Source organism: Meleagris gallopavo, chromosome 22, assembly GCF_905368555.1.
Source record: "Meleagris gallopavo chromosome 22, MGAL_WU_HG_1.1, whole genome shotgun sequence".
Taxonomy (NCBI): domain Eukaryota; kingdom Metazoa; phylum Chordata; class Aves; order Galliformes; family Phasianidae; genus Meleagris; species Meleagris gallopavo.
Window position 1 is genome coordinate 5,527,416 of NC_139425.1, and position 17,630 is coordinate 5,545,045.

The 17,630-nt window shown below is 44.3% G+C and overlaps 1 protein-coding gene and 1 long non-coding RNA gene across 3 annotated transcripts; one reads left to right on the forward strand and one right to left on the reverse strand.

Annotated features, from left to right (window-relative positions):
• Positions 1-2,790: 2,790 nt before the first annotated feature.
• LOC109370731 (uncharacterized) lies at positions 2,791-5,613 on the reverse strand. Its single transcript, XR_004161838.2, has 3 exons — positions 4,423-5,613; positions 4,133-4,183; positions 2,791-3,092 (listed from the first exon to the last, which is right to left on the reverse strand). It is a non-coding gene; the product is annotated as an uncharacterized LOC109370731 (long non-coding RNA).
• Positions 5,614-9,770: 4,157 nt separating this feature from the next.
• SERINC3 (serine incorporator 3) lies at positions 9,771-17,378 on the forward strand. Of its 2 annotated transcripts, none has more exons than XM_003211978.5 (10): positions 9,771-9,926; positions 10,304-10,465; positions 10,892-11,085; positions 11,819-11,898; positions 12,565-12,702; positions 13,507-13,676; positions 14,361-14,451; positions 14,847-15,024; positions 15,429-15,656; positions 16,440-17,378. In XM_003211978.5, exons 1-10 carry the CDS (start codon positions 9,888-9,890, stop codon positions 16,576-16,578), a joined length of 1,419 nt encoding a protein of 472 aa, XP_003212026.2. In that variant the 5' UTR covers positions 9,771-9,887; the 3' UTR covers positions 16,579-17,378. The 2 variants fall into 2 exon arrangements, with proteins under 2 accessions (XP_003212026.2, XP_085098042.1); XM_085241916.1 differs by having other exon boundaries at positions 9,873-10,013.
• The last annotated feature ends 252 nt before the right edge of the window (positions 17,379-17,630 follow it).

Sequence of the window (17,630 nt, forward strand, 5' to 3'; positions counted from 1 at the left end):
TTGCACTTAGAGTCATGAGAAGAAGAGACACCAGCAGGTGAAGCAGAATCAGTGCCAAGCTCTCTTTTCACTGCCACAGGAAGGACACTTTGCAGTAGATTAAGGCGACCGGGTGTTGCTGTGTCTCAATGAGTTATCCACGTTCAGACCAATTTTGTTGTTACAGAAGTTGTTAACCCAGAAAGGTTCGTCATCAAGAAGTGGGACTCAGAAAAACCTTAACGAGGCCAAGCTCATTAGCGCAGCTCCCCCAGGACCTGGAGCCCAGGCTGGTGCTGGGCAGCGTGGCTGGATGGGGGGCTGCCGTGCCAGCAGGGCAAAGCGTGCTCAAAAACTGTTTTCTTTGAGCTGCAGCTATTTTTGGCTCCAGTAATCTGTGCAGAGATGATAAAGCTTTGCAGTGCAAAGTGAGAGGCTGTGCAGTGCTTCTGGGCAATTTCACTTCATGAGCTGCTCTCAGCCCTTCCCAGCCACTGCAAAATGTTATCTCTGCCCGCTGAGCCAGGCTTCTCTGAGGGCTCACCCCAATGGGATCACAGATTGGACCTGCAGCCCCAGATGACTTTTTTTTTCCCCCTAGGGAATGCATTCTGTTTGGAAAGTGAAAAAAAAACTTTTTTTTTTTTTACTTTTTTTTTCTTCTTTTTTTCCCTGGTCTCCAAAGTTTGTTTAAAAGCCTTTGCAGAAAGCAAATCTTGGCCGAGAGCCTTGAACCACTCATTTCTGCAGAATTCCTTCCAACCAAACGCTCTTGCAAAATAAGTCACTGGATGGTAACCTCCTTACAGCAGCAACAAATACAAGTAGGTCTCAAAGTCAGACTATGCAATGATAGCACCATCCCATACCACGTTTTACCCATGAGGCTCCCCCAGCCCATTGCAGTCTCCCCCATACGCTCTATAGAAGAAGCACTTTACCTGCTGCTAGCAGGAGAAACCATGGCAGCTGTAGCAAACTATAAAACAAGCATAAATCCTGCTTGCTAAGGGATTTGTTTGTCTAAAAGAATCCAGAACCTTCTTCAGTATAAACCCACAAAGGTCATGCATCCAGCACATGCTTCACCAGAAAGTCATACCCCTGGCCAAAGCCTTCTTGTTTGTGACTGGAGTGGATCGCAGTGAAAGGAGAGGGAAACATGCAAGTATTAAATAGGGCTCATTCTGCTTGCCCAGAGAGCGTGGATACACAGAAAGGATAAAAACAACCGATGGGATGAGCAGATACAACTGCCCAGGTGTTACTGCATGGGAAGCAGGTGTCCCTCAGAGGCGTTCCTTCCTTTTGTCCCTCCGTTCCTGCTGCATGGGACAGCTGCATGGGCACAGGCAGCAGGCTGGGTTGGCACCTGCACTTCTAACTTCTGGAGAAAGGGGTGTGCTAAGAGGTGAGAAGTCATCTCTGCCAGCTCTGAAGAAGATTTGTTAAAGGTGCCCAACCATCACATCGTTTCATGGTGTTAGGCAGCCAGACAAAGATTCCTGCTGCAGATGTGCAGAAGGCCTGTAAATGTTTTGATCCTTACTTGTGCTTGCACGTGGTTTTGTTGCAGGGCTCAGAACGGGGTGCTGGCTGGTCCCGTTGTGAGGCAAAGGGCTGCTGACCTCAGGCTTTGCCCTGTGCACCCACACCACACCTCAGGGCAGGAAAAGCTTCAGCTGCTCTCCTGGTGCAGGTCCCTGCATTCTGTCAAATGGAGAAGGGGTGCAGGGGCTGGATGCCTTTTTGTTGAGCAGCAGCTGGTGCAGCTGGCAGGGTGAGCTCAGCAAAGCCATTCCCATGTCCTGACCATCCCCTGCCCTCGGGCAGGGTGGGATTAGCTCCTTTGGAGGCCGCCAGGGCTGGGAGCAGGAGGCACAGTGTCCCTGCGATTTGCTCCAAGAAGGCTCCGTGTTCTGGACAGGGAACAAAATATTCTGTCTGTGCTATGTCATCTTTTAAACATGTGGTATGAAGAGAGATAGGAAAAATTCTAATCATTGTTATTGTCTTAATGTTGTAGCTAAGTATAATGCACAGGTATTTCTTCAAGTCTTACAAGGATGCTGCACTTTTAGGAGAAAATGCATCTTCTAGTTCCTTACCATCAGCTCTGGGTATATTTGCTGTATCTGTTTCAGATCCTTTCCCTCTCCCAGAGTTGGGCTGTTTGGTTTGTTTTTTTTTTCCAGTGGGGTGAAGTTTTCACTTTTATGCAGGACTAGAGCTTTCTGGGCAGAGCGTTTGCTGTTTTCATGCAGTTCCCAGCTGTCACTCGCTTCTGGGGATTCAATCATTTCCTTTCGTGCCAACTCTCAAGTAGTGGTTTTCTGCTTTGTAAAACTTGGCCTGATAAAGCATTGAGTATCTTTATTTAGACTGTCCATTGCAAGCACAGTCTAGCAATGGTGTTTAAATAGACACCAACTTTCTCAAGCCGTACACTCAAACCATATATCCGTTTGTGACCAGGTATGTTGCAACCACAGGTGTGACAGCCATGGTGTTATCTGGGAACTATTTGGCCATGCTGTGAAGGCACATTCAGGGATTCAGCCTGCACAACAGGCTCAGTGTCTGTGAAACACCCTTCCCAGGCTGGATGTGGCTGCTGGAGCCTGACCAGTGCTGAGCACGGGGATGTGGCACCTCACTGCTGCGTGCGTTGCAGAATTACAGCCCCAAATGGCCTCAGCTCTCCTCATTGCTATGGCAACCTGCAGGCATCGTGGTGTTTGGACAGGAGGTGTGTGCTTTCCAGTGGCACTGCATGCCTTCCTGCAGAAATGAGTGTTCAAACAGAGGAACCAGGAGGGAAAATCTTTTTTATTTTGACTAAGATGCCTCATTAGTTATTTATCCAGGTCTCGAGGCACTGTAACATATCATTACTAATACAATTACATCTCAGCAGTCTTTAAGGAATGTGCTGAACAAGAATGCAGGCAGCTGGGCACTTAGAAACATTCCTTCGTGCCTCTTCATCACCATGGGAAGTTCATCCTCAGCTCTGCAGCAGCTCTGCACGCACTGCTCCTGATCTGGATGCAGAAGGCCACAAGCAAGTTTGCAAACTGTTCCCTCACTGGGTAATGAAAAATTGTGCAGTGCTGAGAAAAAGGATAAATGGAATAACAGATCCCATGCTTCATTTGCAGAAAGAGACAAAACAACAACAACAAAACAACAGAACCAACAATTTGCGGTTTACTAGATAAATTTAAAATACAAAATGAGAGACTTCATGAACTTGATATGGAAAAGCTGGAGGAACATATTTGTCATCTTTCTGGCCCTGGGAATGACAGCTTGCTGCATGATGACAGCCTGGCCCAAAGACATGCACATGTGGAAAATTTGGTGTATTGGGGCTGTAAAGGGAGTTATCACACACTGACTGATAGCCACACTGTATGGAGGAACCTCATGCAAAGTAACTCCTAATTTGAAGTAAGCCACTGCATGATCTTTACCCCAAGAATTAATGTGGAGTGGCTTGCGTGCTCTAGATTTATCATAATTTACAACATACCAACTTTGTCATGTAAATGGGTCATTTTGGCAGGGTTTACAGTGTGCTTATCGCTGTTCGTTCATCACTCCTTCAAGCTGGGACTCCACCAGAGACCAAACCATTGAACACTGACTACTGGCTTTGGATACTGCCCAGCAGGAGCCACGACCTGGTGCTGGCATCAGCGCTGCCAGTGATGGCATCCAAACCAGATATGTTTGGGAAGCAGTCAGGAGTCATTTCTCATCAATCAGCTTTTTCAGTTGGGTTCATTTAGTTCCAAGCTGGCTAATTACTGTCTTTTTACAATGAAGAAAAGACTGCAAGCCAGGCAGAATAATTCCTCCTGTTACTGATGCCAAGATGTGATAGCATGTCTGTGCCATACGGAACGTGTCAATTTTATTAACAGTAAACAATGGCTCTTCAGTTAAGCAATACCTTAGCTTTCTCTGGCTCCTAAGCATAAAAAACAAACCAAATTTCAGTCCCTGCAGATAATGAGCAGAGTTCACCACAACCACGGAGAACTCCACATCCACACTGACAGCAGCACACCCAGTTCTGTTTCGCTTTGATGGCTGTTGCATGAAGTTAATCCCAAATACATCTTTGGACAAACAGCTGTGGAGATACCTGTGAGAGCTGCGTTGCTGGCTGTCAAGGCACGGGACTTTGCATGAGTTCCTAAAAACACGGTAATAAATAGAGCTGTATTAACAAATCTTTTAAGCAATTCATAGAGTCTGACCAAAAAAAAAAAAAAAAATCATCTCTCATTACCTCTCAAGAACAGTAAATTTGGAACTGAGCTACTACTTATATTAGAGGAGCACCATTCTGACACTGAAATGCCAGTGGAAGCCAAGACCTGCAAGGTGCCTTGCTCTTGCTTTCTGTGTCCACTGAATGCTGCAGTAACTCACCCTGTAAGCTTGAATTCATGTGAACTTCTAGCGAAGGCCTGGTGTTCCCAAGCATGCTCTGCAGCAGGAGGCCAGTCTTAGGGCTGCCTTGATAAACCAACATGCACCACTCGGTTCCTGCTGTCCCAAGCATTAGGCTGGGTGCTGCTTCTGCACCGAGTGCACGTGGGCTCTGGGAGTGCTGAGCCTTGACAGCTCTTGCCCTGTGCTGCCCGTGGGAAATGGCTTGATTTAGTCTCTCTCAAGCAAAGCCCTATTGAAAGCAACAATGTGACTAGAGATGGGTATTGTATTATTAGATTCCCCTGGGGTATGTATTTTTTAAAATCATCTACAATGGGAAAAACATTTCTATAATGAAGAATGTCATGACTCACTTTCCAAAGCCACGGAGATTCAGAGCAACCAGAAAATAGTTAACAGCAGAGCCACCCCGCCTGTAGTATTCCAGAATTTCTAAATACAGAATTCCTTTTGGATTCGGATGCCCATTTCTGTTATCTTGAAAAGTATTTCTGGAACTCACAGCCTGACTCTTGGCCAGCTTTAAACAAACAAATAGGGAGAAATATTTGCGTAGATAGCGTGGTGTTTGGTTAATGAGTCCAAGCTGAAGGATTTCATTTTTGCATTTCATTTCTTTAATGCTTGTGAACCAAAGGAAAAAAAAAAAAAAAAAAAGCTTTGGATGTTAAATCACAGCCATTCCAGCTATTGGCTTGGAATAACAATCATTCAACTTAGCAAATATCAAACGTGGGAAGGGATTTTATCTGACGCATCTATATGATCATGTGAACTCCTTCCCCAAGGAGAAACAGTCTCTGCTGGAGACTCAAGAGGAAGGAACTTTTTTCTCTTCTTAAAAAAAAAAAAAAAAATTAAAAATGCAACAACATAAGAAGCCACTGTTACATGCTAACTGCATCCTGGCTCAAGTGCAAAAATGCAACCTCTGAAATGTCAGCTGGCATTCTGGGAGGATTCACATGATGTCAAAGATTGATGATAAAGCAACATCTCGCTAGTTTCAGAACCTCATCTTGAAAAGCAGAAACACCGGTGTGGGAAACAGGAGAAAAGGAAGGCAAACACCAGCTAAAAGAAACGTCTGTGGCCGGCATGATCCCACACTGCTCTTTATTGTGAGAAGAGACTGGGTCAGGCACTCATCTGACTTTAAAGGCAACACTCGGGTGGCTAACTCAGCTCAGACCGTGCTGAGGACAGCCCTGGTTAGGCTGTATGCTTCTGCATGCTGGCTCCCAGCCCCACTGCGCAGCTGCTCACACTGTGAGGCTGTGCCCCAAGTAATGTCCCAGCAGCAGCTGCTCATCTGGGCTCTGAGTTCCCTCCCTGGGAAAATGAGCAGGCATGGTGCTGGGATTTGCCTCTTTCTCACATACTGACTCGAATGGTCCTGTAGCTCACCTGAAGCTGCACAGCTCATCGCTGCTATAGGCAGGATTAAACCCAGAAATTCCTGACTTTTCCTGCCCCTGGTGTTTCGCTGGATGTTGTGACACGGCGATCGCTGACCCAATAGGGCTGCCCAGCTGGACTTCAGTGTGGGCTTCGTGCGGGAGATGGGGTCACAGAGAGAGGGAAGTCTTGGTCTAATGAAAATTATACATCAGGAGAGGAAAAATTAAAAAAAAAAATATTTGAAGTGATAAATCAGGCAATGTTGGTAAGCCTGCGTGTGCAGTGCTCAAATAAGAGATCAACTTGTTTTGTGTCTATCCACTTTTGAAATGGCTACTTAAAAGCAGGACCTCTGATGCCCTGCACAGTTCGAGGTGCTCTACCAGCAAAACCAAGCCCAGCTCAGCCCTGCTAGGAGCAGGGAGCTGACACCTGGCTCTGTGTGGCTAACACAGTTTCACTTGCAGGGATGGGACATCAGCCCAGCTCCAGCAGCTGCTCTCTTAGGCTCCTCCTGGGACAGCTGCTAGCAGCAGAGTCGGAGCAGGGCTCTAGCTGCCCCAGAGGGCTTGCAAGAGCTGCGATGGCCCTTCTGTGCAAGATCCTGTTCCCCAAAGGGCAACATCCCATGCTGCTTGCAGGGATATCATGTTCATTTATTACAAAAGGACACCTTTCACTTTGTCCTCCTTTTTACCAGCCATCTGTTGCTAGTCCTTCTCATGGTTCATTCACAGCTGTCACTGCAGATCTTTTGTACAAAATATTCCCTCCAGCATATATATATATATATTTAATAATTACAATAACCTTTCTTTTTTTTTATTGTTGCTGTCATTTAAATGCTTCTCAAAATATTTAAGTTTCACTACTGCTTCCATAAGTAATGAAATAGCTCAGTAATATCACTGGATAAAGATGAACATTTCTCCATCTGTTTTACCAATAACTTAAAGCAGTTTCCAAACCAAAGCACATGATCTGAAGAGAACCGAAGTCAGTGAAAATATTTCTGGGGACATATAAGGACTTGGAACAGAGAGATTGAACGGAGGTGTCCTATAAAATAAATTTCTGGCCAAAGAAAACTGGAAAGGCACAAGGATTACAATTCTTCTATCGTAGCAGGAGTGACTCATACAGTCACATAGTCACTTGGGGTGAAAAAGAAAACAGTTATTCAATCTCTTAGGGATTTAGACACAGAAGAATATATTATGCAAGTTTTAGCAGCGTTACTAATGGCCTTGAAGCACACAGCGTTACTATGACTCTCACTCAGCTCAGCGGATCACAAATAAGATGACTCATGTGTCCATGACATGATAGGAAAATAGTCTAAGAAGAGCAGAGGCAGGTGTTAATGCAGTCACAATGCATTCAGTCAAGAGAAGATGAAAACTATAAAATCGTGAGCAGATGACTGAGGAGAAAAGAAGCCTGCATATTTGAAAGCTCAACAGTGTGGACTAGGTTGACTTTGCTGGTCTCCCACTGCAGGGGCAACTGCAGCAAGTAGCACTTGATGGCCTTTGTGTGTTAGCGATGAATACATACCTGCATCAGTGGTGTGTGATAAAAACATGCCCCATCGAAAGTGGCCTCAGAGCTCCATAAACTTAATGATATTTATACTTGGGACGACTTTCTACCCTGCTAGAATGTAATGACTTTGTAGAACTATTAACTCTATCCAAGTAAAGACTAACTTAACTGCAAGTGGTTTCAGCTGTGACAGTGCTGCACTGTTATCTAATCGCTGACTTCCTCAGAGATGGGGGACTTTGACGGCTACTTTGAAAGTGCAGTTTAAGATCTGTGCTCAACCCAAAGTCTGAACTAAAGAGCTGCAAAAATAGTTCCCCATAAAAAAAAATCTGAAACCCTTCATGCCCTGGAGATCCAATCACAGTTAAAAGCACAGTTCAGAGCACTGTTTAAAGCTAAACATTTCACAGAAGTGCAATAATTAGATGGGTTTTATTAGAAAGCTGACACCAATATCTCAAAACTCCAAAGTTTATGCAGTCCAGTGTGCAGGAAGACATTTAAACCTCTATACAGGTCAAAGCAGCACTACTGCAAAAAACACAGATTACATACATCTCTTTTAAAATCTTACAGATGATTTGACCCAGACATTCTAATTTCAGGTCACTTAGGTAAACACTGCCTGACAGATTCTGGCCAGTCAAAGGATCATTTAATTATAACCTGGATCTGTTGCTTGCAAAAACACATCCCATGCAGAGCAGGAACCCTTGAATACTCCAAGGAGCACCAGGGAAAGTTCAGCATTTTTGTTATCATGAAAGGGAGACCCTTGAGATTAACAAGAATAGCACTAACGCACAAGTTTGAGTGACATTCTCCTATTAGCTCAGCTGCACAAAGAACTGCAGAGAAGTACTTTCAAATGACTCTATCTGACACAGTACTTTTAAATACCACCTAATTTGGAGGGAAAAAAAAAATTCTAGGTACTTCAAACAACAAACATATAGGTATTAATGAGATATAACATATGTAAGGAATTCTTATTCTTTATTCTGCTGTCAGAAGTGATTAATGCACCAGAGCAGGGTATTTTTGTAAAACGAGGATAACCTCCTGCCATATCCTGTCTCGTTCCCATAGCTGACAGCAACCAGGCTGACTTCATCCTTATCTCCTGTTAAAAGTGCACGCTTTGAGATAATGTTACACAGAATCAGAGGGGTATTTTTGTGGGGAGGCAAAACGAGCACTTAGAAACCTTGTTACACTGACAGCCGAAGGAGAGAGCCTTCTATCTGTACTCTCTATCTTTTCTTTGCACAATTCAGTGGAAGATCTCACTGCACTCAACAACTCTACTGGACAGGTATTTCCTGTAAAAAAAACACTATAAGCCTCAGGATTTAGCCAAGCTTCATCCCTGTGCTGGTAATGCACTTAGGAAGTGATCTATCCAAGACAACTGGGAACACAGAATTTTGGACTCCGCCTTTATTATGCACACATTCACGTGCACAGACAGTGAAATATCAGGGATGTGGTAAAAGCCTTCTTACGCATCCAGCTGCTGCACCCAGAAGGGACGATGTGTTAATAATAAGGCTCAATATGATCTGAAGGAAACACAATTTCAGTGATTTACGGCGTGATCTCTTTCTGAAAGAAGCCTGTACGCCTTCACGAGTGAGGCTGACACAGGGGATGGTACTGCTAACACAACTCACACGCTCCAAGCGTTAGAGCCGCTGTGGAAAACAAGCGTCAGTTTTACTGCCTGCTTTCTGCCTTGGCATTTTGGGCGGCAGTAAAGCTGTCATCCTAACTCTTTGTCACGGAGATGGAAGCAGGCTTAGCGACGTGCAGCAGCTGGGATCACAGACATCCTGCAGCCCAGCTGCTCGCTCCAACCCCGACCTCCGCCATTTCGCAACGCTGACACTAATTAAGGACTTCCTGAGGCTTTCCGAAGCTTGAGAGTAAACTTTTGTCACTCTCCCGCTGTTACGCCCTCATAGCCACCTCTCAGCCATGCGCCTTGCTCCCACACCAGGCTGTTTCTCCCCGAGGACCCAGACCCAGCCCGGACCCAGGGCCCAGAGGAGAGCCCCACCGGAAGGCCCGCCGCCATGGCGGCTGCCGTGGCAACCACGGCGAGCCCGAGCGCCCCCTGTGGCCTCAGGGAGAGAGAGGTACTGAATGGCTACGAGAAATGCCAATCACCTTCCTCACGGCGATCAGTCTCTCTCGTTGGTTATTTTGCTAATAGAATCACTCAAAACCTAAGCCTTTCAACCAATCAGCGCCTTGCTCCTTATAGCCTCTCAAGAACGAACAGTTCAAATGCCCCCACCACCACCCCCCCAATTCCTTTTGCCCTTGGCTGGCCGTTCCGATCTTTCCGCCCGCGGCTCCATCCTATTGGCGAGCGGCATGGAGGGCATAGCCAATGAGAGGCGGCGGAGGCACAGGGGGCGGTCACCTGACGCCCGGTCTGAGGGCGGAAGCAGGAAGTGGCCGGCGGGTCCGGTGGTGGCGGCGGCGCCATGGGGGCGGTGCTGGGGGTTTGCTCCTTGGCCAGCTGGGTGAGTGGCGGCGGGGCAGCTCGACCCCGCTCCATTCCGGTCGGTTTTCCTTCCCTCAACTGTAGCTATGGCGGCGGGGGTCTCGAGGTGAAGAGGGTTTGCGGGGCGAGTCTGGTGGGCGGAGGTCTGGCCTCGTCAGGGACCGCGGCCCGGATTTTGCTCCCTGGGGTGGAGCGGACGCCGGGAGGTAGCGAACCGCAGGGCTGTGGGGCAGAGGGAGCCCGGATCGTGTCGTATGGGGCCGTACCAAACGCGGGGTCGCTCAGAACCGCGGACCGAGCGTGACCCCATTGCGAGTGGAGCTGTTCCCGTCCCGGTGTGGTTGCACAGCCGACCCCAGCCCCCAGGCAGCGCGCTCAGCGTTTGTGTTTCTTCAGATTCCCTGTCTGTGCGGCGGTGCCTCCTGCCTGCTGTGCCGATGCTGTCCCAACAGCAAGAACTCCACCGTGACGCGCCTCATCTATGCCCTCCTCCTCCTCCTTAGCACGGCTGTTGCCTGCATTATGCTGGCACCGGGGATGGAGGAACAGCTGAAAAAGGTATGGAGAAGAAAATCTCTTGTTTACTGTTTGCGTATCTGGAGTTTGTGCAAATGGCTGTTGATTGGTTTTACTTGGAATGGAACACAAAGGAGGCACAACACCTAAATGTGCTTCCTGACGTGGGAGGGTCCCTTCATTTATGAAACTGAAACTCAACCAGGCCTGACGCTTCTCAGGCGTTACTGCCAACATCTGCAGCTTTCCATCTTAATCTTTCTGAATGTTTTGAATGCTTGTAGTGGTGACCTGGAGAAAGAAAAATGGCCGTAAGGTCTGTGCAGGGTGGCTGAGCAGAAAGTATTTTGTGACAGATTTTCCAGAGGAGAGCTGACTGGGAACCATAGCTGTTAGAAAGCTTAAAGAATGTAATTGCAAATACAGAAGTGAGTTCACAGCTAAATTTGTCTTTGCTCATTTACTCAGGTACCTGGATTTTGTGATGAGGGGCTTCACACTCGGATCCCACATCTGAATGGCTTTGTCAGCTGTGATGTGTTTGTTGGATACAGAGCTGTCTACCGAATCAGCTTTGCCATGGCGGTGTTTTTCTTTGCCTTCTCTCTGCTCATGATAGCTGTGAAAACAAGTAATGATCCAAGAGCTGCGGTGCACAATGGGTATGTCTGTAAGCTGGCCGTCTGGTCTTCTAACTTCTTTCCTTCTCAAGTTTGCCATTGTATTCAACAAAGAAATTGTTTGAGTATATGTTGATGGTTTGACCTTTCCTTGGAACTGGATAAAGAGTATACTTAAGTCTTTTAAAAGGCTTCCTGTTTGTGTAACTTAATCAGTGTAATGGGAAGCTAAGCATCACTGCTAACACAAAAAGGAGGTGATCATCTTCTCTGTGTTTCAGCAGAGATGCTGGATATTGTTTATTATGTATCCCCTTCCTTGTGCTGTCTGCATTTGCTGGGTTATTCACGGGCCAGTCTGACTCAGTCAGAAGAGTCTGCATGCAGTGCAAGGCCTTAACACCTTTCTTCAGACCGTTGAACGCAATAATTAGATCTTGCTTCTCCCTTCTCCAAACTTAATGGTGCAGAGTTAGCCTTCCTCCCAGTGAGGATGTGCTGCTGACTCATGTCTATTTGGTTGGGGCAGGAGCTCCTGTGCCAGAACCCTTTAGCCTGTGGGCTCCCAGCCCTTCCTGTTGCCCTAGGTGCAATGCTGCATTTACCCTTTTTTCCCCAATTTAGTGAACTTGTTTACTTCTAATCCCACTACACAAAACTTCTTGCTTTATTTCTTAGGCATTCATCTGTGCATAGTGGGCTGCTTGCAGATCTTGTAAAACTTGAATGTTGTATGCAGAGTAATACCCATGCTTTCAACTTTCTTCTTCTAAAGGTTCTGGTTCTTCAAAATAGCTGCCATTGTGGGCATCATGGTCGGAGCATTTTACATTCCTGAAGGGCCTTTCACAAGAGGTACAGTTAAATCAAAATCATAAAATTCTGTTTAGTAAACCCAAACTTTATCACAGGCTTCCTGGGCTCTAGTTGTGATAGTGGAAGTTACGTTGTAGAAAACATAGGTTCTGTCCTACTTCTTAATAATGTTATGGTGATCAACTGAATTAATGGCAGTAAACAATCTCTTCCAAGTGCATAGGTGCTATGTATTACTAATTCAGTACTCTGTTATGTCAGCTTCTGGGAAGAGACTTCTGATGTGGTTTTGATTGGAGGCATCTCAGAATGCTGACTGTGATTAATGCAAAATAATGCCCTAGAGTCTCTGAGAAATCTCTGCAAGATATTTTTACTGTCTGGCCACATTACAGGAACCTCAAGAGAGTTGTTGAGCCTCAGATAAATGTGGCATTACAATGTACACAAACATGTCTCGTGTTAGATCTTAAATTCATTCAACACCTTGGGCTAAACATTTCCATGCCTATCAGCTACTGTAGTCATGCTTGAAATAGCAGTCTCCTTGCATGCTTCTGCAGGACAGAGGCCAAAGTGAATAGGTTAGTATATAGTTTTGGGGTTTTTTGTTAATTGTCTGGAGTAGAAGTAGCTTTTATCCTTTTTCCTGGCTTAGCATGTAAATGATGACAATAAAGCTTGTTTTGTTACTCCTTTTTCTAGCCTGGTTTGCTATTGGTGTTTGCGGAGCCTTCTGCTTCATTCTTATCCAGTTGGTGTTTCTTGTGGACTTTGCTCACTCCTGGAATGAGAGCTGGGTTGGGAGAATGGAGGAGGGAAATTCTAAGTGTTGGTATGCAGGTAGGAATCTTAAACTGGCGGGGATTTGTTTTGGCTGGTCAGGAGTCTGCAGAATATCATGTACTACTTTGCAAACATATCTTAGTATTATACTATACAGTCTTCATGAGTCACTGCTGTAAACATTTGGAATTAATAACCGGAGTTGCCTTTTTTTCATTAAATAAAATGCCAAATATTCTAGGCTTGTGACTAGCAGATCTGACAGTCATAATAAACAATGCTTAACTTGTCCAGTCTGCAGTGTGAGTGCCGAGCTAGCAGCCTGGTTCTCTTCAGTTCTTTGTTTTATCACCTTGTTGACTCAGAAGGTCAGTTATGTCAGTGATTGTGGCTGCAGTGCCTTGGCACGTCGCTAACTTCTCTCCTGAAATTAATGCTAATAGTTGTGGTTCTTTGTTCATAGATGTCAATGCTGTAACAGCATGCTCTAGCTTCATATCAAGAACATACAAGAATGAAAATGTAAACGCTGGCCTTCAGCCCATGGGAAGTGTGCAGAAAGTGCTGTCCTTTTTGACACTCTGGCTTTTGACCAGCTGAACTGCATCCAGAAAACAGATCTTGTTCCCCTGATGAAAGCACTGGCTTTTCTCTGAGCCACGCTGCCTAGAGAACCAAAGCAGGCATCTGGCCACGTTGGCTACATTTAATAAAAATGCCTTCTGCTACTCTAGCTTTCTTAACCAGGTTTGGAAGTGAGGGAGGGGGATGGTCCCTTTACTGATAGTTAACCTTTAAATCACCCTAGATGTACTGTTAAAGCTTTGTCTTTATTCTAATAGTTTTTTTTCCTCCCTCCAGCTCTGCTGTCCTGTACAAGCTTGTTCTATGGCTTGTCAGTGGTTTTTGTTGTGCTCTTTTATGTTTTCTATACAACACCTGAGGATTGCACTGAAAACAAATTCTTCATAAGCTTTAATATGATCCTGTGCTTTGCTGTATCTGTTGTTTCCATCATTCCAAAAGTTCAGGTACTGCTTTTCTTTCTTTTATTCTGGTATACAAAGCAAGAAAGTAAGAAGGGTGTCATACCAATGCAGCCAGGCAGAATTCTAATGCTTGGCTATCATAACAATGCTAGCTGGGGATATTTAAGGAATATAGATTAATTGTGTTTAAAAAAAAAAAAAAAAAAAAAAAGAAGCTCTGAGACCAATGCATTCTGTAGTGATGTGTTTCCTGAAGATAGGCTTTTTTTTTTTTATTATTATTTTTGCTAACGTTGTTTTGAAGTTAAATTTCCATGGGCATCATTGCTGGCATGGCTTTATTGGTGAACGTGCTGGCAGAACAAAGAACCCATAAGGGAAAAAGCAATATAAGAATGGAATAGCTTTCATGTTACTTGATTCTAAACTGGTAGTGCTCCAAATTGCATACTACGTTCATATCCACAAAACTGTTAAGCAAGTTGGGGTTATCTCAGGAAAAATCTGTAACTGAGTCTTGAGCACAGAAGATCTGGGTTTGGTTTCTTTAGTCCTGCTTTGTGTTTGAGTTGCTTGTTCTGTGAATTATATTACTGTAAGTGTTATTACTCCTGTTTTTTTTAAAACTGTATGAAGCCCAAAGCATTTCTGAAAACTGAAATTCATAGGCATTCATTTAACTACAGGTAGAAACTGCCCTTTTTATGTCGGCTTGTCTTTCAACAGGAATATCAGCCTCGATCTGGCCTCCTCCAGTCCTCTATTATTACTCTTTACACCATGTATCTCACTTGGTCAGCCATGTCCAACGAGCCTGGTAAGCAACAGATTTGTTCTGTGTAACATGTATTAGTGTGAAATCATTGGTGTGACTCAGTACAGATCACTGCGTGAGGACTGCTGATCTTCTGTCTAGATAGCTTTACTTTTTCATTAGATTCTATCTTAACTGTGAAATGTCAGTTTGTCTCTTTCTAGAACTAAACTGGTCTTTTTGTGAAGAGAAAGGAAATAAATCAGATATTCTGATTTCTTTATTTAAATAATAAAACATTGCCTAACTCACAAGAAGGGGAAAAGACATTGCGTGCTGTTGTTACCTATAGGGAATCAGAGATGAGCAGTTAAAGGGAATGGTAAACTATAAACTTCTGCCTTAACTGAAGCTGTTGAAGCTCATCTAGTCTTAATTTGCCTCAAAATTCCTTTCAGAACGGAACTGTAACCCAAGTTTGCTGAACATCATTACTCAGATAGCTACACCTACAATTGCTTCAGCAAATACCACTGTCATACCTGCTACTCCAGCTCCACCCAAGTCCCTGCAGTGGTGGGATGCCCAGAGTATTGTTGGATTGGTTATATTTGTCTTCTGCCTCCTGTATTCCAGGTAGGATCTGCACTGCTATCAAATAGTAAACGACTGGGGTTTGTCTGTCTTTCTCATTTGACTGTGGCCCAGTAAAAATACCTGCTTTGTTCATATACTGTGGTCTCAGGCCCAATACAACTAAAAAAACTGCATTCTGTTTTGTGGACGACCATAAGCTTTATTGCCCAGCTCCATAACACAGCAAAATGTAGTACAAGGCCTGGACTAGAACTGCTGTGTTGGTTTTGTTTGTTTTAACAAAAGCTCAGATGTAAGGAGCATCTTTGTGGTTTTCAGATGGACTTCACCAGTGTTATTTGCTAGTTCTGACTTTCACTGCCATCCGCTTCTTGTTTTATTAGCAAACGTAGCTACTTGAAAAGGGAGTTTTTGACCATGTTTTTCTTTGGGTTACGCTGCAGTATTCGCTCTTCAAGTAACAGCCAAGTGAACAAACTGACTCTGTCTGCGAGTGATAGTGCCATTCTGGAGGAGGCTGGGGGAGCAGGCAGCGGGGCTGCAGAGGAAGGAGAAGTGCGCCGTGTCGTGGATAATGAAAAAGATGGTGTTCAGTACAACTATGCCTTCTTTCACTTCATGCTCTTTCTTGCCTCTCTTTACATCATGATGACACTCACAAACTGGTACAGGTAGGAGCAAGACAGAAATTGACAAGTTGCATGCCCTTGCCAGCATTTCTAGGAGGATGGGAAGCTCTTGCTCAGGCTACTCCTGACAAGCTGATTAAGGTGCTGTCCCTGTGCCAGTTACATTAGTTGTGGCTTGTCATTTTTGAGTTGCTGAATTAAGGATATAAAAAAACCTGCATAAAAAGACAAAAAATCATTGTGCTCCTAGTGGAGTGCCTCTTCTGCAAAGGTGTTAAGTGTGCTTACCAAACTCTGCGATGCAAGCAGCAGGAAGGATACATATAAGATAATCTACATACAAGAAAAGTGGTCTCCTGGGAGCCTGTCTCAGGCTAGCCATAAGCCAATCCTACTGGCTCTGTCAGTCTGGGAAAGCTATGCAGGGACATGCTGCTTAAAGAGATGTTTCCCCAGATCTGCTGGGAGTGCTTGGACATCCCCTCAGCTTTTGCAGCTTACAATAACTTTTCCCACAACTGCTACATTGTGTAAATTAACAAATATGCTTGTGGAGCAGCAGCTAGCAAGAGTCCATTGCACAGCTCACTGGAAGACTTTTAAGAACAGCACATCAGTGTATGCAAGCCAATCTAGTTTGAAAGTGGAATAGAGAGCAAAAGGCCCAAGGAGCCATGGGAAACTGCTGGCTGTCTCACCAGTCTGGCACAAAGGCCCTGATACTGGAGTGTCCAGGAGTTCTCTGAATTTCAAGTTGATTTGAGAAATAGAAGGAATAGAGGAAAGCATCTTCTAAATCTAATAACTTATTTCTTTGCTTTTCAGCCCTGATGCGGATTTTAAAACAATGACAAGTAAGTGGCCAGCCGTGTGGGTGAAGATAACCTCCAGCTGGGTTTGTCTCCTTCTCTACCTTTGGACCCTGGTGGCTCCCCTTGTCCTTACTAACAGGGACTTCAGTTAAATAGCTGCATCTGCCTGAGCCTACAGAAGTGGGGAATTCTTTGCTTAAAGCCAAAATGTTTATGTATTGCTTTAGTTATTAAGGCAAATACTGTCTTTTCTTATGTCAATATTAACATGTGGGTGGATGCACAGTTAAGTATTGCACAATGCTTGCTGCAGGATCAAAATTCTCAGTTACCTTTCTATTTTAACCTTATGTCATGGTTATCTTATTACTGCATTTATAAAGCTCACTACTGCTGTGCTGTCAAAGCACAAAAGAAAATTTATGTCCAGTAGCCCCAACCTTAGTATTAAACAAAATAAAATTTATCTAAATATGAAGTAATATATTTTAAAGAACAAATTATGTTCAGCATAGTGCACTGCTGCTAACACTTCTTCCTTGAGGTGTAAGCCACACTGTTTAATTTCTACATTTCACTACACAAGTTTATTTAAAGCAGTTTATTTAAATGATACTTACCTTTCTATGGTGTGGCAAAAGCCCCTAATTCCCCACCAAAACAACCAACCTTTGAGGCTGAAAAGCTGTTAACTCTAACTCCTTTAAGCACAAGCTTGCCCCTTCAAAGAGGCAATTTCCATGATAACTTATTTGGTAGTATGTTTGCCAAATATTAAGCAGTGAGTGTAAGACTAGCTTAAACAACTTAATGATTATGGTGGAAAAATAGAGCTTCTAATTAATTTTCACTGGTCTAATATGCTTTTAAAAGTGTATATGAAATGATTATTATTGGCACTACGGTATTTGCACTGTAAACTCATTTGAATAAAATAGACTAACTACTGGAACTCTCCCAGCTCTGTTGAGAAGTGTTAAGGATTGAGGCAGTTATTCTCTAAGGCAAAGTATTATTTATATGATTAAAATGTTAACTAGCTGTTCAGCTGCTGCAGTCACCATGGGGATGTGACTGGACACTTTCTCCATGTCAACAGTAAATCACAATATATTTCTTTTGAAACAACCTGCATCTTCTCTGAAACTTTTCTGAATGTCACATCCTATTCCTTGAAATTGCTCAGTTATCATTCAAGTAAAAA